We start from the raw sequence: 24,493 nt of genomic DNA on the forward strand, positions 1-24,493 counted from the left end.
AAATAAATATTGCTGAAAACACAAATTCTGGAAATTTTTCAGAATGCTGGAAATTGCAGAATTAAAAATCAACAATCAAAAACAGCCATTAAAACACATTAAAACACTGATATTTTTGGTCAACTTGACCCTGGAAAAACCCCCTACAACTCTTGGGGAAAACTAGTTTGAGAGCTCTTCTTTATTTCTGAAAATTGCCTTTTTACAGTGAGAATTATTCAGCAAAAAATCAGCAAACAAATTTACAACTTATCTCCTTTCCCGTGCTTCACAGCAATCTGGAAATTACAGCAAACATGACAGCAATAAATGCTGTACAGCCTCCATTTTTTGTGCAGAAAAATCAGCAAACTGCTCCTCGATTTTTGTGCAAAAATCTGCCTTTCACTATGTGCTGAATCAGCTGTACAAATCTGCTCAACTGCTGCCTTGGAATGTGTGCCAAGCTGCTGTCTCCTTCTCCTCCCTGCTCAGAAATCTCTCTTGCTCTCTTTCTCCCAATCTGCTCATGAAAGAATGAATGACCTTTTCCTCCTTTAATATAACTCCAAGTGACTTTTGGGTGATCCAAGTGACTTTTGGGTGATCTCTAAATCCAATCGCTGAAATAGATTTAGATCAATGGCTGAGATTAAATGCTCATTTAAATTTCACTTTCTATTTTTTAATTCACCCCACTTTAATAAAGACCCACTTAGTCATTTATTTCCAAAGTCACTTTTCTTTTCTAATTTTTCATTTACTTTATAAAAGTTACTTTAAAATTAGACTTAGTAACTTTATCACTTAAAGTCACTTTTAAATTAAATTTAACTTTATAAAATTATAAAGTCACTTTAGGAGAAAAATTAAATTCTTTTGGACACTTTTCCCTAGGCCAAAGATCAAAGCCTAAGGGAACCACCTGTCCTCCGGTACCAAATTTCAACACTCCCTCTTACCGAGGAAGGTGTTCCTCACCACACCCATCTTGTCTCTGAAGTAGACATGCTTGCCCCGTGGTAAGGCTTTGGTAAGGATATCTGCAACCTGCTCATTAGTGGAAATATACTCAAGCTTCACAGCTCCCTTCTGAACATAGTCTCTGATGAAATGATATCTGATCCCGATATGCTTTGACCTGTCATGAAATACTGGATTCTCAGTGAGTTTAATGCAACTCTGATTATCACAGTAAATCACTGAAGGTCTCAACGGCTGACCAAATAAGCCAAACAACATCTTGCGAAGCCAAATGGCCTCACAACTAGCTAGACTGGTTGCCATATACTCTGCTTCCGCTGAACTCAGTGCTACTGACTGCTGCTTCCGGCTGAACCATGACACTACTGCTGAACCCAACCCAAAACAACACCCTGAAGCGCTCTTCCTATCAGAAGCACAACCTGCCCAATCAGAATCAGTGTATCTTGCCAATCTCACTCCATCTCCTTGCCTGTAGTCCAGACCATAATCCACTGTTCCCTGCAAGTACCGCAAAATGTGTTTTGCAGCCACCCAGTGAACCTTCCTAGGCTCACACATAAACTGACTCATCGTGTTGACTGCAAAACAGATATCTGGTCTAGTGTTGACCAAATACATCAAGGAACCAATCAGCTGCCTGTACAATGTGGGATCCACCAACTCGGAATCCGAAGCATGAAGCTTCTTCCAGTTGGTGATCATCGGTGTCGACATGGGTCTACAATCCTCCATGTGGAATCTGCAAGGATGTCCACAATATACTTCCCCTGCCCCAGGAAGAAATGCCCCTCCTCCTGCCACACCTCCAAACCCAAAAAGTAATGCATCAAGCCGATGTCCTTCATCTCAAACTCCGCCGCAAGATCTCTCTTGCAGTGCTCTATGAGTCTCTCTGCACCTGTAATGATCTGCCTCACTCTTTGTGAAACCCATCCCCTGCAAGTATGCATCTATCCTGGAGTACCAAGCTCTGGGAGCTTGCTAAAGGGCCTTCTTCAATCTGCACACATGAGACTCCTTCCCATGCACCTCAAAGCCCTGTGGCTGCTCAATGTACACCTCCTCCTGTATGAAGCCATTGAGAAATGCGGTCTTCACATCCATCTGGTGGATCTTCCAACCCATCTCTGCTGCTATCGATATAATGGAGCGGATCGAAGTATATCGAGCCACGGGATAATCAACTCCCTCTACCTGGGAGAACCCTCTAGCCACAAACCTCGCTTTGAATTTCTCAATGCTGCCATCTGCAGCATGCTTTACATTGTAAAGCCATCTGGAAGTAACCACGGATTTGCCCTCAGGCCTCGGCACCATCTCCCAAACATCATTCTTCATGATAGAAGAATACTCCTCCTGCATGGCCTCTCTCCAAACCTGCTGGCTAGCTGCCTCCTCATAGCTAGAAGGCTCAGAGTCAAGGATGCTGGTAACCATCGCCATATAGCTACAAAACCTCTTAGGTGGTCTACTCTCTCTGACCGGCCTCTTCGGCTCAGCAACAGATGTGGCATCTCTCAAGGTGTCCTGAAGCCACTTGGGCTTCCTCTTCCCTGAGCGCAGTTCTCCCACCGGAGAATGAAACTCCTCCTCCTCATCATCATCAGTAGCCTGAACTCTTGACTGTCTGTCTGCTGTCCTCCTGCCTGCACCTGAACCTGTAGAAGCTGAGGTACCGTGTGAACTGTCCATCAGTGGACTCCCTAGTGAACTGCTCTGTGAACTGCTCTGCATGCTGCCCGGAGCACCACCCCTCTGGCTCGATGAGCCACTGCTCACTGATGGACCTGACATCCTCATAGATGTACCTCCTGATCCTTTTGATCCATGCCCACTGGATCCCTGCGACTGACTCAACTGCTGCTGAGGGTCTGGCTGATCCAGATACTCTAACTCCTGTGACCTCCTAAAGGCCCTGTGCTCCTCGAACTTCACATCCCGTCTGACAACAACTCTCTTCTGTGCAGGAATGTAAATCCGAAAGGCCTTTGAGGTCTCACTGTAGCCCACAAAGATACCCTTCTCTGCAGTGGGTTCTAGTTTGGTCCTCTTCTCCTTGGGTATATAGGAGTATGTAATGCATCCAAAGATATGAAGATGACCAAGATCAGGCTTCTTCCCAGAGAAAGCCTCCTCCGGAGTCATGTGCCCCAAGGCACGATGCGGACTCATGTTCTGCAAGTAAACAGCTGTGTTGTAGGCCTCTGCCCACAAGAACAATGGCAACCCCTGATCATGTAACATGGCTTTGGCAGCCCCTATGATGGTTCTGTTCTTCCTCTCTGCAACCCCGTTCTGCTGGGGGTTGTAAGGAACAGTGAACTCCCTCCTAATGCCTGCCTCCGCACAATAATCAACAAACTCTCCAAGGGTGTACTCTCCTCCATTGTCCGACCTCAGGGACTTGATCTTTCGACGTGTCTGAGTCTCCACAAGAGCTCTGAACTCCTGAAACCGCTTGAAGACCTCACTCTTGGTCTTCAAAAAATAAATCCAGGTCCTCCTGGAGTGATCATCAATGAATAAAACATAGTACTCATATCCATTCAAGGAAACATGAGACATCCGACCGCTCACATCGGAATGAATCAAATCAAGTATCCCCGTCGCCCTGCTGTCACTGCTGGGAAAAGGGGATTTGGCAAACTTGCCCATCACACAACCTCTGCAAGTATCAAAGTGATCAGTACTGAAATCTGGCACACCTGTAGTGATCTCCCGCAATGTCCTCAAGGCTCCATGATACATATGTCCCATCCTGCGGTGCCAAATCTCACACAGCTCAGAACTGCTAGCTCTGCTGTCGGTATTACTGCTCAATGCCAAAAGGGGTTGGAATGCAAACTTGTACACCTTTGCATGGCGTACACCTATCACTCTAGCTGAATCAGCTGGAGTGCCCCTGGGATACATCAACACCTGTCCCCCCCTGAACAGTACCTCATATCCTCTGTCCTCCAAAGCTGAGACGGATATGAGGTTCTTCCTCATCCCTGGCACATAAAGAACCTCTGACACCTTCAAGGGAGGTTTGGACTCCCTCTGAAATGTCACTGTCCCCACCCCGACTGCTCTAACAACTCTGTCATCACCGAGTACTACCTCGATATCAGTGCCACTCTCTGAAAGCTCTGAGAAGTACTCACGGACTCCTGTCATATGACGTGAAGCCCCACTGTCCACATACCAGATACCTGTAGATGCTCCGCTAATCGAGGGAAAAGCATGCTCCCTCTGAACCTGTGTGGCAGGTGATCCTGCACTAGAGGACTCAGACGTAGTGAACGCAAACTCTCGGTCAGAACGACCAGCAAAGTCCTCAATCTCTGCTGAAGCTGCCACGTACTGGTTCTTCCCCTTCTTCTTCTTCTTCTCTGGACACACAACTGCATAGTGTCCCATCTTTTGACAATTCCAACACTTTACCTTGGAATAGTCCTTCTGTGTGTTCCCCTGTTTACCTTTACCTTTGCCTTTGCCCCCACCACTGCTTGTGGAAGCCTGCTTCTTCCCTTTACCTTTCTTGCCTCCTGCCACCAGTGCTACATCCTCATCCTGCTCAACTGGCTTGGCTGCCCCAAGCTGACCTTTCCTGATCTCTGTCTGAATGCAATCATCCCAAAACCTCTCCCATGTGGGAAGGGTCTCACGTGCACAAACCCCATCAGCAAAGTTCAACCATGAACGGGGGAGGCCATTCACTGCAATCCGCACCAACTCAGTGGGTGGAATGGCCTCTCCAATCGCTGCCAACTCATCTCTCACATTAGTAATCTTTGTGAGATATCCAGCTGCACTATCATTACCCATCTTAATGTTTTTCAGCTTCTCCTTCAGGACCATCTTCCGGTTCTCATTGGTACTCTGGTAGAGATTGGACAATGCTGTCCACATCTCATGGGCATTGCTCTTTCCTCTCACATGAGGAATGCAATGGTCTTTGATTCCGTCTAGAATCAGCCTCTTACCCATATTGTTCTTCTTTTTATACTTAGCCAACTGAGTAACATCAGTGGGCACAACAACAGGGTTCTGTGCGGTATGCACCATGATATCCCAGACTTCTGCCTCCTCAAAGATACTCTGCATTCTCTCCTTCCAAACGCTGTAATTTGTATGCCCATCCACCTATCCTCCACCCTCAATCCCAATGACATCCTGCTGTCCTAAAACTGAAAAATAGCACTGCTGTAGTAAAGATAAAACTGCTGTTTATGAAAAATCAGCGTGCTGGAATTTTCTGAGTGAAAAATCAGCAACTGTAATTTTTCCTTTTGCTGTCCCAAACTGCCCTTCAGCATTCAAGCTCTGATACCATGTAGAAATTTCTGTTTTCCCACCCCAGTTTTCAGTTTCTCCTTATTTCTCCCATGTAGTTAAATGCCCATTCCCATAACCATACATTTAACAGACTGAAAAAAATAAATATTGCTGAAAACACAAATTCTGGAAATTTTTCAGAATGCTGGAAATTGCAGAATTAAAAATCAGCAATCAAAAACAGCCATTAAAACACATTAAAACACTGATATTTTTGGTCAACTTGACCCTGGAAAAACCCCCTACAACTCTTGGGGAAAACCAGTTTGAGAGCTCTTCTTTATTTATGAAAATTGCCTTTTTACAGTGAGAATTATTCAGCAAAAAATCAGCAAACAAATTTACAACTTATCTCCTTTCCCGTGCCTCACAGCAATCTGGAAATTACAGCAAACAGGACAGCAATAAATGCTGTACGGCCTCCGTTTTGTGTGCAGAAAAATCAGCAAACTGCTACTCGATTTTTGTGCAAAAATCTGCCTTTCACTATGTGCTGAATCAGCTGTACAAATCTGCTCAACTGCTGCCTTGGAATGTGTGCCAAGCTGCTGTCTCCTTCTCCTCCCTGCTTAGAAATCTCTCTTGCTCTCTTGCTCTCCTTCTCCCAATCTGCTCATGAAAGAATGAATGACCTTTTCCTCCTTTAATATAACTCCAAGTGACTTTTGGGTGATCCAAGTGACTTTTGAGTGATCTCTAAATCCAATCGCTGAAATAGATTTAGATCAATGGCTGAGATTAAATGCTCATTTAAATTTCACTTTCTATTTTTTAATTCACCCCACTTTAATAAAGACCCACTTAGTCATTTATTTCCAAAGTCACTTTTCCTTTCTAATTTTTCATTTACTTTATAAAAGTTACTTTAAAATTAGACTTAGTAACTTTATCACTTAAAGTCACTTTTAAATTAAATTTAACTTTATAAAATTATAAAGTCACTTTAGGAGAAAAATTAAATTCTTTTGGACACTTTTCCCTAGGCCAAAAATCAAAGCCTAAGGGAACCACCTGTCCTCCGGTACCAAATTTCAACATTTAATTGTTATTTTTTATACATTTATTAATTTGACTGCTTATATTTTAAGTGTGCAGAAGTCATCTTTATTAAGAGATTTTGGGTGTTTGGGGAAGTCCTCTGTTGGACTAGTTGACTCTTGAAACTTAAGATTTGGAAAGCCTTCTGGAATAAAACTCCGAGATTATCTAACGAAACATATTTTGCATAGATTTTCTGGGCTAGTACCTAAAATTTAAAAAAATATTTATCTTCAAAAAAATGTGCTTAAGAGCTAGATCGGGCTAGAAAGAGCCTTAGATCTACAAATCTCAGAGCGAAGTTGGACTCATACCCCTCATATGTGATAGATCTATAAATTATCTGGATAGATCTGTTATTTACTTGTGTAGATCTGAAATTTTGTAATATAATTTTAAATTTTAGCTCTTGGGTTTTTGAGATTTTCTCTATTTTTGTACATATTGGGTATTGGGTTTTTCTCTTTTCACTTGTGCAGGAATAGATCTGAGAAATCAACCAAGGAAATCTTCAGATTTGAGCGAGATCTAGGCTCTGGGGGGGCAAGATCTGGGCTCAAAGATTGTTTGCAGGAATAGATATGAGAAATAAACTAAGGAGATCTTCAGATCTGAGCTAGATTTAGACTCTGGAGGTCAAAATCTAGCCTCAAATTTTTGTTTTCAGGGAAGAAACGATAATATCTTTCATTAAAGGCTTCAGATATGAGATTATTTGAGGAAATTTTTGGCCTTTAAGATAGATCTAGGCCTCGGAGGGCAAGATCTAGTTTTCAAAATTTTTGCAGGGTCAGCGATTGAAGATTTTGCAACAAATCTGAAAGAGTTGAAGCAAAATAATTTTTTTCAGAACAAGGGTTTCAAGTTTTGGGGCTCCTAAGCCTAGATCTGCCTTCTCTTAGCCCAACACTAGCCTTAGATTCCCCTTGCTTCATTTTTGATCTGAGTATTTAAATTTTCTGAAGTTGATCACTAGTGATTTTTTGCATAAAAATTGGTAAGAATTTGTGTTTCAGGTATCGAATTTTTTTTGGCAACTTGGGAAAGTGATCCTCAAGGCCTAGGGCCTAAAGGTTTGATTTCTAAACCCTCTTTTTCCTCACTGTTTGCTACAACAGTCATATACCTTTCTAATAGTGGTGAAGAACACATCTAAGTGGTTTGAAATTAACTGAAAAAATTGCTAAATACATTACTAAGTCACTTATGTTTGATGAATATCTAAAATTTGGCCTAGATCTACATTTTTGGGTGACTGTCATCTCTGTATAATTCTTTTTCTGAAGTCTGAAATATAACAATGACAAAATTTCATGTGGGTTAGCCTAAAATCAGTTATTAAGTTGTCTAATACATTAAGGAATTAATTTGTTGAGTTGGACATCCATCATTAAGTTTATTTCATATTTTAATTGCTGACTGTAATGAATATATCAGATCTGATATAATTTTGGAAATCACATTATAACAGGCTGAAATTTTTTGATGATTCATGTGGGCAAGTTTGGAAAAATTTTGGTTAATTTTTGGCATAAAGATAACATTATAACTCACTGTTTTCATTGTCATATTGCTGTTGTCATAACGTTTGTTTGTTGTTGTCCTATAGTTTTTCTTATTGCTGTCCTAAAAAACAATTTCTGAAAATTAAGTGCTCTAACATCATTGTAAAAGTGACTGTCACAAGTTTTCAGAGGATTGATATATTTGTTTGCAACGAATATTTCTTTGCTGTCATAAATCTTTTTCTTTTTTGGTGCTCTTATTGTCTCTAAAAACATAGCTGCTGTCATAGATATCATATCTGAAAATAAGTGTTTTTGTTTCATTTGTAAAGGCAACGGTTTACATAGATTATCAACAAATTTTAGTGGTTTTTTGGATTTTGGATTTCGAGTCTAAGTGCCTGTTGTGTTTTGATTTCCTACTTCAAAATCACATATATAGGCTTGTTGCCCTAAAGAACATTTAAGTTGGAAATAATCAATATTTATCTTTCTAAAGCATTTCTCGTGCCTTAACTTGTGAATGGTAATTGCATTGAAATATAATTTTCTTTGAGCTAAGTAGCATTGAAGGTGATTTACTCCATTTGTATAATATTGAGTAATTTGAAGATAATTGAATGGTTTGAATCTAATTGTCATTGGAGTTATCTTGGAAGAATTCTAATTGTCTAAAGGGAGCGTTGATAATCTTATTGAAGAATTGCCGTTGAAGCATAAATTGGATAAATGCTCTAGTTCTCTTTCTTGACGTTTATATCATTATTGGCTTGTGGTTATTATAAATTTTTGCCATATTAGTGATATTTTTATAAGAGCAAATATCTTGTGTATCTTATTGACACTTGAGATATTTGACACTTTGTCTTGTATAAGATTGTTTCTTTATTTCGTTAAGTACTCTTGTCGTAAAGTTAATCAATACTAAGTACTTGAGCCTTAAACGATCTTATCTCAAGGCTACTCACTTATCTCTTTACTAATCGCATCTTGCATCTCTTTTCGTCATAATAACATTTTATTTAGCATCAGTTGTCCATCCTGTACTTGGTCCTAAATTTCTTAATAAGATAGTTGACTCCACAAGGCACTGGTATCAATTGTCTAAATCGAATCATTTAAGTTTTGCTAGATCTAAACAAGTGTTGGTCGCTCAACTGTGTCTCCCAGATTGGTTGGTTCCCAACTGGTCCTTCTTCATTTCATTTCTGTAGGGTCTACCCCCCTTAGTTTGTTGTAGAGAGACAACTTAAATAGAGAGATTGGGGATCAGGGTAACAACCCTCGATCTGAGCTGTTGTCGCGGTGCCTAGACATTCTGTGCGACAACACAACCCATTATTTGGACCTCATGCTTGAGGATATTGGCAAAATTGAGATGGTGAAAAAGTGTGTGGAAGAAGCAAAATCCATAACTAGGTACATCTACAACCATTCACGGGTTTTGAACTTTATGAGAAAGTACACTTTGGGTAAAGAGCTTGTTCGGCCAACCATTACATGATTTGCAAAATCTTTCTTTTGTTGCAATCCCTGGTTCAACGAAAAGCCAACTTGAGGAAGATGTTTTCTTGTGATGATCGAAATGTATCTGAGTGGAGCAGAAAGGATGAAGGGAAATAGATGGTTGACCAATTGTTTGACAAAAAATCTGGGATGAAAGTAGAAGAGATAGTGCTATTTAGTGAGCCACTTGTGAGAGTGTTGTAGATGGTGGATGGAGATAAATCTGCTAAGGGTTTTGTTTATGAGGCCATGGATTAGGCCAAAGAAGAAATAAAGTCAACATATGGGGCTGAAAGGTAGAAGTACCATCTTCTATGGAGAATCATTGATGAAAAATGGAACAAACAACTCCATAGACCTTTACATGCAACTGATTACTACTTAAATCCAAGGTATGTAACATTAATTTTCAAAATTTATAAGTTTCGTTATTCATTAGAAAATCTTTGTTAAACATTCAAAATCAATTGATGAATATTTTTTTTTTTAAACTTTGAAGGTACCATTACACTAAATATTTTGAGATAGATGTGGAGGTAAAAGAGGGATTGCGCAGATGCATTGAGTGCATGGTCTTAGATCCCAACATTCAAGATGAAATACATAGCAAGCCCTTGAAATTTAATGAGAGCACTGGTACTTTTGGCATATGTCTATGGCTATAAGAAGTAGAACAAAGGATCCCCGAGGTAGGAAATGTGAAAGTTTGCAATTATATTACTCATTGCAATATTTGAGTCCAAGTTTCAAAGTTATTTGCTAATACTTCTTTTCCGTCAGCACTTTTTGCAGCCTTTTGGTGGCAACAATTTGGTAGCGAGTGCCTTAATTTGCAGTAGATATTGAGCCTGACATGCAATGCTTCGTGGTGTGAATGAAATTGGAGCGTTTTTGAGCGTATACACGCCAAGAAGAAGAACTTTTGGAGCAAGAACAATTGAACAACCTTAGTGTCTTTTTTTTTAAATAAATGTGTTGAACAAAGCCCTTGAATCAAACAACATAGTTTTGGGTGATTTTGATCCAACATCAGAATGGGTTATGGAGAGTTAGGCACCATGGAGAACTTTCCTAGGTGGACTAGGACCCACCTCCACATGGAGAAATATCACAACATTCCGGGCTAGGGGAATTGAGTTGGAATCTCATTGTAGACTTGGATGCTACTCATTCTGGTGATGTAGAGGATTATGATTCTGTTGTTAGCAATTAGCACTAGTAGCTGTAGTATTGTAGTACCATGCTTATTTTTAGACTCTAGAGGCCCATTTAGAGCCTATTTCTTGGTGTATTTTGATTCAGAGATAGATGTATTACACTAAGTGCTATTTTGGTTATATATACTCTTGCTATATAAATGAGAACTTTTGCATATTTGTGTACAAATGGTTTGGGATGCACATCAATATATATGTTTTTATTTAAAATTTGAATATTTTTTGTATTTTTTGGTCGAGTGGTTTTTTGGTTCTTTTTTTTTAATTACCAGTTCTGACTAGTTCCTTGTTCAGGGGATTGACTGGTTCGGTTCTGATAACATTGCCACAAATACATACTACTGATGGTTAAATAAAAAACATGTTACCTTGAACACTCAATACAGCTTTACTGATTTTCTATTAAATTTGAAAACAGAAAGCTAAAGGCTATAGCTAAAACCTCAAATTTACAAACCATAAACTGGTTCTCCTGCTTCGCCATTAAAGACTAGGGAAGAATAGTAGCTACAATGAATCAGGATGCATGGACACCAGTGCTTCAACTAAGAGTGTAAACCCTAACCATAGAGTGCCTTCCTTGCATGGACAGATAAACCAACCAAGTGCACCTGTACTGGGGATGATTTGAGGCATGCAGGCATGCATCCTCATAGATAATTTGCACCCCTTAACTTAGACTGAAATTCTCATGCATAAGCACGGAAGGAACTGCACCTTCTAAATGTGCATGCAAAACTGAATGAAGCAAAACCTCAGAATCAGAACTGAATTGCTAATTTAGGAAAACCATGCAAACTAAAAATCTGTTAAGGATGACACATGCATGCTAAAAACCAAAAACATGCATGTGCTCTCTATCTCTCTCTCCATATATGCTAGTGCAACCTCATAACTGATGTACAGTCTGCTGAAGGAAGGCTTCTGTAGTGCTCTGTGGAACTCTGCTGTATGCTGTTCTCCTGGAAGAAGAAAGTTGTTGTAGCTGGAACACTGTCTGAGCAACGCACAGGGAAACCAACAAATGGTGCATGATACTTGGGCAGTTAATTAATGCAGAAAATATTTTACAAGAACATCTCTTAGTGTGATCATCAACAAATGACTCTTCACGCACTTTAAATAGAGACCATAGATCAATTCGGAGTTAAGCCACATATTGAGTGTCTTTAATATTGAAGAGAGGTTTGAACTGTCGGATTACTAATGTGCAGGACATGATTGGGACCACTGGATTAATAAAATACAAAAGCACACTAAAGTAACACACTTAAAGCACATTTCAACCTAAAACCAGATTAGACCAAGTTGAAGTTAACCTTCCTTGCAGTGTCAAATTTTCCTAACGGTGACCTATGAAGAAGACAGTTGTTTAGTGTATTGTATTTGTTAACATATTTTATCATGTTTTCTTTGTCACATAAGTTTATGGAAAAGGAAGATAATGGTAACTAAGTTGTATGGTAATTAATTAATTGAATTTTTTTATACAAGTTGAATATTAAAGATATATTTGTATGTGACTTTAGGATCAACTACAAAGCCTGAGGATCTATATCGTATAATTGAACACTTTGCTTTGGGTCGTCGACGTCTAGAGCTCTTTGGTGAAGACCATAATATTCGTGCAGGTTGGCTTACTGTTGGCAAAGGGCTGACATCGTCAAACTTTAACATAGAGGTTTGTAATGCCACTTGGTTTTTTGATTAAACTTGTTAGGCTATGAACTTTTTTTGTTATTTCTATATTATTTATTGGCATAATTCTCGATTTGTTAGCAATTATAGTTGTAAGAATTGTTTGTTTAAATACGGTTATGGTCTTCAGCAAATGCATGGTAATTAAGAACGATACTGTGAGATTGGGAGGCCATTAATTCTTCCTTAACAGTTTTTAATAGAAAATGATTGTTCTGGTGCTGAGTGATTTCTCGCATAAGACCCATTGTTTTAGAAGTTTGACAGTCTTGGAGGTAGCTCTTTCGGTAGCAGATCAGTATGTATTAAAATGTGTGATATACCTGTTGACCCTTTGGTTGAAACTTGGGGATTTAGTGTTTTTTATTTTTTTTTCCCTTTAAGATTGTCTAAACTGTGAAGGGTAATTTCGATTCTTATTATTTGGCAACATTCTTCTATGTATGTTCTTTTTATGGTGACCTTAATGTATTTTCTCATCCATTTCTCTTCGCTGCCAGCAGATCAAAGGTTTTATTTGTGCTTTATCAACTCTCTGCTTTTGAGCAAGCAGATAAAATAAGTTTTCATCACTGATTTCCTCTATCCATTCTGAATTGAGGGGTTCTGCATTCTTTTCTTTACATTTGTAGCATTCTTCTGAATCAAAGGTGTTCAAGCAATTCCTCTGTTCGAATTGTGATTTTCAAATCTCAGGTTGAATGAATATTAGATCTGAATGTGAAATTGTTATGAATAAGATATATTAAATATAAATAATGATGATAATTTGTAATAATGATTAGTTAATTAGTAATTATTGTTGAAGAGGTATGTCTAAATGGGACATCGCTTTCCATGAAGAGGCACCTACCTAGTATATAAGCAGACTCCCTCACTCTCATTTGTAACATCATTCTTACTCATACATTTTAATAGATATTCTTGTATCCTAAATGGAAATCTACATATTCCAAGTCTTCCGGAGTATTTAACTGGAAGAACGAACTTTGTTCATTCCATTTGTTATCAGGGCCACGTTCTCCGATCACCGGCCTTTGGCCATTAACCCATCATCAACATTGTTTCTGTTGAAGCGTTTCGCTACAAGAATTTATATTTCTCCATATTGCCATTTAGACCTTTGGCCATTAAAAAAAAGTCAATATATTTTGGGGAAAAAGGTCAGATATTAAAAAAGAAAAAAGAAAAAAGAAATATATCTATATATATATATATATATATATATATATATAAAAGAAAAAAAAAGAGAGAAGGATCTTACTTGTCGTCATCCAAACCCCAGCTGCAATTGGCATGTGGTTACCCTACACTGTCGCCAACACCACCAAAGGATCCGTCCCAAGCAGCGACAACCCACATCGTCCTATTCCGCCGACTCTTTCCACTTGCAAATCGTTCCATGAACCGCCTCCACCAATCGCAATCATTGCTGCATGCAACAACTGTCCAATACCAGATTGTCGATTGTCATCGCTTATCCATCACCACAACAACCTTATGCCCCTTGTCTCTCCTCACATTCTTCATTGTTGCGTTCTTCATGTACTGTCCTGGCCAATACCCCGTCGCACGTCCACTCTGTCATCGAGTCCCCCACACCTCTCCGCCTGCCGTTTTGGTGACCGCGGGTCAAGAGTCGCGTGGCAGTCAAACGGTGTGAGCCATCGAATAGTTTCGAACGTTTTGAATAATAAATTTGTATATATTACAGTTACAAAATATATAACTAATTAATTAATTTAATTAAAAAATTATTAATTACATATAAAAAAATTGTATATATAAAAAAAGGAAATATATTATCAAACCCCAAGTTCACCTCGATAAATGCAAATGGAATCTAATTCGGAATTGAAGGAAGGAAGATTTTCGGAAACTTCACGTAATTACGCTTTACTGCTATTTATAATTAAAGGGTCTATTGTGGGAAAAGATGTCACTATTGTTATCTCACTTACCGAAGATAAAAATTATATAATGCCTAAAATCACAAACCAGTGGGTGATTCGGGAGTCAAATATAATCGAGAAATTGCACTGTTTTGGCAACAAAAAATATGACAGCCAATTTACAGTTAAACATTGAGGATTATATATTTATATCGCAATTCTCCGTTCAAACCCTATGGAGCAATCAATGTGACATTATTTTGGGTTTACCCTAGATGGAAATTCATCTTAAATACGAAAAGAACGTTTTTAACATTTTCCTACAGGAAGAAGAAAGTAACACTCCGGAATGTTACGCTGAAGCCAAATTCAGTAACACCCAAAGACATACAAGATTTATCAAAAATAATTTTTTAAGAAGATAAAAAGTATTACAAAACATGCAAAAAGAAATTGATAAAGTCACTTCTGATTAAAATGAAGAAGGTTCTCGGCTTAAAGACCATAGTGAAAAGTTATTAATACAAATTAAGAAGCTTAAGAAGGACAAAATGTCGTTGGTAAATAAGGTACAACAACTTATTGAGAAGGAAGCGTTGAATTCTTCAAATAAAGAAATTCAACTTAAAGAAAATGGAATGAATACCGATCTAGTGAATATCACACCTCAAGAAGAAGACATGTCAGTTAAAGAAAAAATACACTCAGATGTCGAGACAAAGGAAATTCCAAGTGAAGATTTTGTAACCAACTCGACGACATCAGAACCTGAAGTAAATCCAAATCTTGCCACACACATGATAAGGGAAACCAAAAGAACTCTTTATCTACATCCGAATCACAAGAACAAACATTTCAATCAATCTTCAAATCCGTATCACTCATAACATAAACAACAAACTTATGTTCCGAAGAATACTGAAGTGCGCACAACTCAGTCCAGTGATAATAATTCATCACAAGTTTTCACTGTTCAGTAATCAAAATATTTCACAAAAGATTAATTTAGGATGGTCAGATCTTTTCTCTGTACAATAATTTTATATATCACTTTAAGGATCATGTCAACTTTTATCAACGAATATGACAGTTCTGAGACGAGAAGACATTCGAAACAGAAAAAGAGATCAACACTTTTCATCAACAAGCTTTGAGGACAAAGCTTTTTGAAGAGGAACGCAATGTTATGAATAAAATATACTAAATATAAATAATGATGATAATTGTAATAATGATTAGTTAATTAGTAATTATTGTTGAAGAGGCATGTCTAAATGGGACATGGCTTTCTATGAAGAGGCACCTTCCTAGTATATAAGTAGACCCCTCACTCTCATTTGTAACATCATTCTTACTCATACATTTTAATATATGTTCTTGTATCCTAAATGGAGATCTACATATTCCAAGTCTTCTGGAGTATTTAACTGGAAGAACGAACTTTGTTCGTTCTAGAAATGAATACCATTTTTTTTATAAATAATGATGCATGTAACCAAGTAGATAATATAATAATGGAAGTTTTAAAAATGTAATTGAAATTAGCATTATTGCATAACACTATGAAATGTGCTTTATCATTTTGTAATATATATATATATATATTTGGTAAGGCCAAACAATTATATTCTCATTAAAAAGTACATATCCATCCACCCTCTGCTATTGGTCTACCACAGGGGAAACCATACCAACAACAGAGATTTAATGTCTTAAGATTGTATATCAGAAAGAGAACTAGTCTACTACTTATGAGTCTTGACATAAACTATACTATAGAAGTTTGAAAAACTTATAGATTCCATAGTCCTACCATATCTAGGAAAAAAAATAGCCTCATGGCTGAGAGCAGCAAAGCAGAACATGTATACATGGGCCATATCAATTAGAAAGGGAGTGCACTTGTATAGGAGGAGACGGATTTGCATTTAGGACTGGAGAGTTGTTTGGAAGAGCAACTAACTTTTTGATTAGAGTTGAGACACTGATTTCCAGTTTGTGCACCTTTTTTAGTATGCCATCAATACATAACAGTAGCTCCCTTTGACTCTTTGAATGCTCCACTAGAACATGTCCCAAGAGAGTTTTGATGTGCCAATATAAGTCTATGGTTTGCATATAGCGGGTTTGCCTGGATCTGGTGTTGCCAGTATCTGGAATCCAATTTCTAGTATCCTTTTCGACATGTTGATCCAGAATGAAATGACTATTGAAGCACACTTCATCCTCCATATCAGAGGTGATACTGTGAATTTCTGTAGGGGTAGTGTCATTGTATCTTGCTATAGATCTTCTAGCCTCCACTTGTGCTCTCTGGAATACGTGGGAGGATGACCCCTCTTAGATCCCCTGCTGCTCGGGGGAGCTCTGCGTCGAGAGATAATGACGGGGAGGCAACACAGGATATTACTTGACTCGGGTGCTGTGAGAACAAAATTCTGATCCTATTAGATAAGCCTCAGAGTAGGAGAGGATATGCCAACAATAATCGTAAGCCAAATAAGTCAATAGACTTCAAAATTCCTCCAAATCAACCTGGTAAACAAGAGAACCCACCAAAGAGAGGGCCGATACAAATAGGAGCACTTGAAAATGTTGTTAACTGAAACCATCCAACTTCCCCTTGCTATTTCAGTGATAATGTGCCGCCCCCTTTGTGAAATTGAAGTATATGAATCAATTATAGAACCAATCGCATGCCACCTCAGAACCCAGAAGCCACACAAAGAATTACTAATTTCGATTGCTAAGAAAGGATAAACTAGATCATGACTGAGAAACCATAAACAAAAAATGAAATTCCCACCTCACATTTTAAGCCACAAGAACCAGTTGAATCCAAATCTTCCTCGAACCTACCAGTGAGACCTGAGTATGCGACGCTGTGAAGTCCAAAACAGGAAGAAGTTGTGGACACTAGGGAGAACTGAAGTCACCTGACTCCTATGAACTTGAGCAAAGAAGTGACAAATCCCTAGAAAGGAATTGGGGACGTGAAATTAGAGGCCCACACTTAGACTAGACGAATGCTGTGTAGCTAAGTGGGGGAATACCCAGCCAAAGAACCATTTGCGAGTGCACAAGAGTAACAGTAATCCTATTGAGAACAAACACCCAAAGGATTGTTACCCACCACTTTGTGGGTGATATCCCCAGGATAATTTTTTCTCCATGATGAGCCTCAACTGGCAGCCAAAAACCCCTTGATGCCTCCTAATAACTTCTTGGGCCATTTCTCTGCCACTTGAGCCACCCATGTGGTCCCTCACCCACCTGTATTGATCGTATGTTTGAAGGTGGGCCTCTCGAATCTAAAGTTATGTCTTGTCATTTGGTAATTGAGTATTGGGTTTACTTATCATGGATACTTCTGAGTATGGATTGATGGGGGGATTTGGTGGAAAGAGGGGGCTTAGTTTGTGCTCTTGTACCCTTGATCTCTTTTGTCTCTAACCCTTGGATTTTAGTCCCGTGGGATCTCTTTTATTGACCATTTGGTTCTAGGGTGGTACTACTTGGGAAACCTCAAATTTGGGTGCGTGGTCCTGCTCTGTTACCCACACATATTACTCCCTTTCCACTCACTATACCCCCATTCATCTTTCCTCCCACCTGGGTCCACATTCCCATTCTGGGTCCACATAGGGCTAGCCTCCCTATCCCCTTCCCCCCACCTCAAGTCAGTCCTAGAATGATGCCCCAGAGATTGAAGCAATTAAAATAAAAAGTGAAAAGCATAATTGGCCACATTTAACAGGAGATTGTACCACAAAATGCAAAAGATGGACGAGACAAAAATAATTAGCATGTGGGCAAAAGCCATTACATGAGCTCTAGCCCAATCCATGGCCATTGGCCTGGTTCCATAGGACCTAAATGAGCCTCCTCTATCATTCAGGAACCCATGATTGTCCTAACCCGTGGAGGGCAATGAACCGCCCTACCTAAAGGGGGTAATCACTGCTATATCTTACACATCATGCTCTTGTCCTTTGAGCCCCGAGTAGTTAATCAAAGAAAATTCACAAAAGACAAAAGGTATCTAAAGAAGGGTGGAAAAATCAAGGGTGGGGCACCTCATGTACCACGATTGCTTCCTCCTATACATTAGATACCCAGGTGTAGGCTTCCCCTTATTTAGCTACCCCTATGCCCCACTATGTAGCCCAAGACTGCCCCTCTCATTCCCTATTCCATCTCACTTATTTGTCACTTGCCACCTCCATTAGAGAGATGTACCTTAGACATACTATCCCCTTTAAGCGCTGAAACCACCTAATAAGGTACTTGGCTAACCCCCTTTGAAGCTTGGAGACACTAGCACATGCCAAAGCCCACTATGGAAGGGCATGCCATTATGAAGTGCCTGCTTTGTTATCCATGATTTGTAAGCTCTTTTACCCCATTATTGTAATGACTGGTTGTACTGGAAGCCGAGGGGATTCTTTGGATCTTATGTAGGATTAAAGGTGGTTTCCATTTGGGTTTCGTCTCCCTATATGGGATCGTAACTCCCAGAGGTCTACATTGGCACATGTAGGGTGTGCTTAGAGAGCCATTGGCCTCCACAACAACAGACAACACTCCACGAATCTTTATGGATGCTCAGAGATTACTAGCGATCCACTTTTGGGATGATGGTGATATGCTTGGTACATTATGCCCAACATGCCCCCACACTCTTGGTAGGTGTTTGAGGACTTGTACGATGTCATGGCAGCATTCATTCCACCACTTGGACCCTTGCAGAGGATCTACAGGCATCTCTGATTCATATGGAGATCCATGGGGTTATTTATGTGCCCTCAAACCCATTGGGAGCATCACAGGTCTACTATCTGGAGAACAAGGGGCCACCCCCTTGTCCATCATATTCCGAGGAATTTCCTCCTCAATATGGCACTTTTGGATATTATTATGCCTTTGGAGGGCCTTACGACATGTACATATTATTATTCAGCCCCTTGTGAGGCTTCTTTTTACACGTGTGAGCTAGTTTGGTGGGCTTGTCACCAATAGGGGTTTTATTTGCACATTATTTTATTATTAGGGGCTAATGTAGGCCCATAGGCTAATTCGAACTCCTTAGGAGGCTATATATTGATGTTAGATACATTCATTTGGATCATCACTTGACTTGGGATCTCTCTAATCAATAGTAACGTTTCCCTTAATGTTTGGCACATTATCATCTCCAAATATCACTTTACCAAAATAACTATCATCTATTCTAGTGAACAATTCCTCTTGAGATGCCATATGTGTTGAACAACTCGAATCAATGTACCTTTTCTTCATTGTGCACCATTAAACTTGATATAAATAACTTCTAATTTCTGGTTTCTTCAACAATAGTATTAGCACCTATTTTATCCCTGCAATCTTTCTCAAAATGATCAAATTAGTTACAATAGTAACATTTTACAATATATCTTTCTATTTTCTATAAACCCATCTCTTCCTCTTTTTCTACCTCAAGATCCTTCTTTGCTTCTTCCTTGGAATAACTGAAGTGGGTTTCTTCCTTTTCCTCTTCAGGTGGATACACTTCTTAGATAATTGTGTGAATTTTGTTGGTATTGTTACCTCCCGAAAATTGGGTAGCCCATAGGACAACTTTTCTCCTCGTTGAACAACCAACCAACCAACACCACTATATGATCAACACATGACATGATGCCAAGATCCTCAACTTTTTTCTCTGGTCAGATTTCTCTATCCCAACCGACCTTCCTTGTTAAAGGAAGGTTGGTCATCCATCGATAGGTACTTTAATCATTTTCCCTTAATATTTCGGGCATACTAATATGAATCAAGGGGTGATTTGGATGATTGATCGATCTTTGATTGTATTCTTGTTCCCTCAATTCACTTGGGAGGTTAGTCTTTGAATTTAGTCTAATGGTACCTCCTTTGAGACCTTAGGGTTTTAGGGACTCTACTGGGGAGGCTTTGATTGAAGTAGCATGTCCATGGTATCCCATACTTATCACTTTCAATCTTCCCATTATTCCATCTCCATTCTTTGGGTTGGTGGTTATTGGTCTTGGTGATTGACACCTCTCATTCTCATCCTTGAGTCTCGGTCGGAAAACTTTGCCCTGGAGGTTGATCTAGCTAAAAGAAAGATAAGAACATAAGAAGGCCATAATGAATGAAAAAGTTAAAATGCAAAAGATGGCTAGGACATTTGATTAGCATGTGGGTTAAAGCCTAGCATGAGCTCTACCCGCATCATTAGCCATCGCTCATTTCCTCAAGCACATGATGCTCCATCTATAAAAAGAACCCTTGTATTGTCCTGACCTCGATGAGCGATAAACTGACTCATCATTAAGGGTAATTGAATGCTAAATATCTTAAAGCAAGGTTGCGATACTAAGCTATGCACCCAAATCAAAACATATCGTAAAGAAGTAAAAGGTGCACTAGAGGGGTTGAAAAAGTAGGTTGAGGAAAGGGGTAACTCATGCCTCCACAATTGCTCCATCCTTACATCTATACACTTAGGATGTTGGACTACCATTAACTAGTCACTTAGCTATGTCACCTTGCCTTGAAGTTATTCCTTCTCCGTTGCCACCATTTTCACACACACATATAGATTGATGGGCTAACTTGGGACATGTCACTTCCCCTTGGGGGTTGAACATGCTTAATAGGGTAACAAATCTAAGCATCCCTAACATAAGGAGGTAACTTGTTTACGAGACTCTATCGAGTTAGATATTTGGAGGTGATCTTTGTGTGAAGTATTGTTGTGCCCCCATCATTAGGTATGGTCCACTGTGATGCATCTATGGTTATTGTACTTAATGATTGTTGATTTTTACTTGATCTTGAGTGGGTTTTGTTAGATGGTTGTCATAACAACAACGAAGGCCTCTTGAGAGGATTACTCCACTTTCTCAACAAAATTGTAGAGGTTGTTTTGCCCATTGAAGGGAGAGAGTGTGACCTTGTTGATGTAGTGTTGCCTATCCAAAGCATATCATTTGGGCTACTTGATGACCCCACATGATGCTTGACACTTCGAGGGACTCGAAATGTTGAAATGTTGAGCCCATGGAGATTGGTGTTGGAGATATTGTTGATGTGCCTAGTGGACTCAAGATGCCTTAAGGATGTCCATGAAATTATTTGATGGGCATCACTTGTTTTTGAATCGCAGATGATGATGGTCATCCTTGTGATGACAAGGGAGGGATTGCACATAACGTTTGAGCTCCAATGCTTGAGTGAGAGAGTGCCACATCACCCCTTTTTCCCTTTGGAGGGTGATGTTGGGCACCATCGATATGATGTGTTGGGATATAGGCACTTTGGAGGTATGCCCATGATCTAGGAACTACATCTTGGAGTAGGTACTCATTGGCCCACATGACACCTTTTTTGTGGCATTTAGGGCTGATTTGGAGGATGACATCATGCTCGAGGAGGATTTTCTGCCACACGTGTGGGAATTATTGGCATTTTTGTTATGTTTTTGAGGTACGAGGTTGGCTTGTAACCTATATCTTGTGGAACACATAAAGTAAACTTGTCAATAGGGCTTTTTTAGTTGTACTATTCTAATAATGAGGGAGTTAAGTCTCATATAAATAGAGATTCCTCTACTCATTTTCATTTCATCATCACACATCGAATTCTTTTTCTCTCCAAGAGAGTGCGAGCTAGTCTTTTTCACTGCTATGGGCAAGATGTGATCTTTTTGAATGCGACTTTCTTGTGGATGTGAGTTTTGCATGGAGGCATTGTTCTGGGATTGAAAGAAGTGCCTTTTGTGGAGAATTTTGTAAGTTTATTGTCTTATCATTGATATTTTGCATTGGTTATGTTCTATTATGTCATGACTAAATGCTTAATTATTGCTGAAATTTTGCTTCATTATGGTATGCAAAATTGTTCTCTAAGGTCTATAGGGAAGCTCTTAATGTGCAAATGCTATATTTGATTTCTTCCCTCACAACAACAATGCTAGGTAAACTTGACTCAAGGAAAAGTCAAAGTTGACCAAGTCAAATGGTAGTGGTGTTGGGCACATGATTTTTTGTTTCCCATGATTTTGTGCCCATGGATTGCTTGTAATCAAGCCTTTAAAAGGGTCAAGAAGACTTCATTGTAATAGGCCAGGGGATGTGAGCGGTGAAAGCTCACTTGGCCGACTTGGCCAGAGTTGTGGCCAAGGGATCTAATGGAATTCCATTAGCTAGGTTTTTCCCTGGAGTTGGGGTTTTCCCGGGGTAAATACTGTGTTCATTGTATTTATGCTTTGTATTTTGTTGTTGAGTAATTTAATTTTTCTCTTAGAGAATTTATTCTCTCTGGTAAAATTTCTAAAATTTGGTTTCAGGGCATCTCAACACCTTTAATATCGTGGTAAGTTAGTTATTATCTGTTGATATTAAGATTTTAGATGAAGATAAGTGCATTAGTTTGTTGTGTTCTATACTAGACTTGTGGGATAGTCTGGTTATCGCCGTAGGTAGTAATGCAACAACTTTAAAGTTCGATGATACAGTCTCATCCTTGTTGTCAGAGGAGACGAGAAAAAAAACATGGAAAGTTAGAATGGAGATACCTTGTCTCTAAGAGGACACTCCGAGAACAAAAACAAATAAGTCCTTAAGTGTGGGATCTAAATCTAGAGGGAGATTTAAATCGCTAGGAAAATTTGTGGTATGTTGGAAATGCAAAATGAAGGGCACTACAAGAAAGATTGTAGATCCAAAACTACTGAGAAAGGAAAGGGATATGATGATGCTCCTTTTGCAGAAGCGAGAACCACCTCAGATGAAGGTGGGGATGTGTACTTGGCTTCTTCAAGTATGAATGTAGATCATGAGGCATCGCTGGTTGACTCAAGTGCATCCTTCATATGACTCCCCATAGGGAATGGTTTTGTGAGTATGAGAGATATGATGGTGGTGATGTCTTCCTAGGTGATAACCAAGGAAAAGTCATGTTGAAGTTGATAGGTGGGAAGCTGGAAGGCTATGGCCTATGATATGCACCATGTTGTGTTGAGTTTTAAGTCTAGGAGAGTGTTAGGGCCGGGGGAAAATCAGAATAGTAAGGATGAGTGAAGATTATGCGGAGTTGCTAACTGAAGATGAGAGAAGGCAAGAAGGATAACAACAAATTAAGAAAAAGTAAATGGGCATATTGCTATAAGACCTGGTAAGGCATGTGTACTGTTGGAAAATTTCCAGTAAAGTTTGATGTTAGACCTAAATGATAGGGGGGATGCTGGGTTAACAAAAACCCTGGGTATAAACTTTGAGGGGGGTAAGGGCTGGAGGTGAGTGGTGCTGAATCACTTGGAGGGTTTGGTCAAGGAAACCCCAAGTCAAGGCTTAAAGGGGGATTGTTAGGTAAACTTGGCTCAAGGAAAGAGTCAAAGTTGACCAGGTCAAATGGTAGTGGTTTTGGGCACATTATTTTTGTTGTGCATGGCTATGTGCCCATCGATTACATGTAATCAAGGCTTTAAGAGGCTCATGAAGACTTCCTTGTAATAGGCCAGAGGATGTGAGCAATGAAGGCTCACTTGGCCGACTTGCATGGTTTTTGGCCAAGGGATCTAACGGAATTTTGTTAGCTTGGTTTTTCCAAGGTAAATACTATGTTCATTGTATTTATGCTTTGTGTTTTATTGCTGGTTAAGTTAACTTTTCTCTCAATGAATTTATTTTCTCCTCAGTGAAATTTCTAACAAACATTAGTTAGGGTTTTACTAGGGATCCTCCCTTATTCCATCAATTTCATTTCTTGAATTTTTTGCCCTAAAGACGTCGTTAAACCCTCTTAAGGTAAGACACTGATCTTGAGTGTGTTGATCGTCTATAAAATCAATTAAATTTTTTCTCCTTGTCTTTCTCCTAGACGTCTAGGACAATAGCTAGGGTTTTCAGGGTAGATTTAGGCAATGTTGCGAACATCAGCATCGGGATTAAATCGATGAGAGTTCAGAAAACCTAAAAATCGTAAAAGTCGGGGAAATATCGGTAAAAATCAGTAAACATCAGCAAAATTAAGATACCATAAAAATATCGATAAAAATCGGCAAACATTGGCTAGGCCAAAAAATCGTGATTTCGAGATAAAATCAGGATGTTATCGAGATGTTCGCAACATTGGATTTATGCATAAAAATGAAGTTTGAGTGGATGTTTATGGTTCATAATTTAGGAAATGTATCTATAAATTGTTTAAAAGCAAAATCTAGTATAGTGAATGGTCTAATCCACTCAAATAGGGCTGATGTCATTCTCTTTCTTGCTGTTTATGCATACCTAAAAGCCTAAGAATTAATTTCCCTAGTATAAAACTTAGTCTCTATTGGAAGATC

At 39.1% G+C, this 24,493-nt stretch overlaps 1 protein-coding gene across 1 annotated transcript in view; it reads left to right on the forward strand.

The window, feature by feature from the left end:
* Nucleotides 1-24,493, forward strand: part of EMB1691 (Methyltransferase MT-A70 family protein) — a 165,798-nt gene that overhangs the window by 108,920 nt on the left and 32,385 nt on the right. Inside the window, exon 5 of the mRNA XM_089383798.1 lies at nucleotides 12,082-12,233. Within this exon, the coding sequence (XP_089239924.1) occupies nucleotides 12,082-12,233 (152 nt within the window). The remainder of the gene's footprint in view (nucleotides 1-12,081; nucleotides 12,234-24,493) is intronic.

The sequence above is a fragment of the Pinus tabuliformis genome, chromosome Q (assembly GCF_031772625.1).
Source record: "Pinus tabuliformis cultivar Carrire ecotype Pingquan chromosome Q, CPIR1, whole genome shotgun sequence".
Taxonomy (NCBI): Eukaryota; Viridiplantae; Streptophyta; class Pinopsida; order Pinales; family Pinaceae; genus Pinus; species Pinus tabuliformis.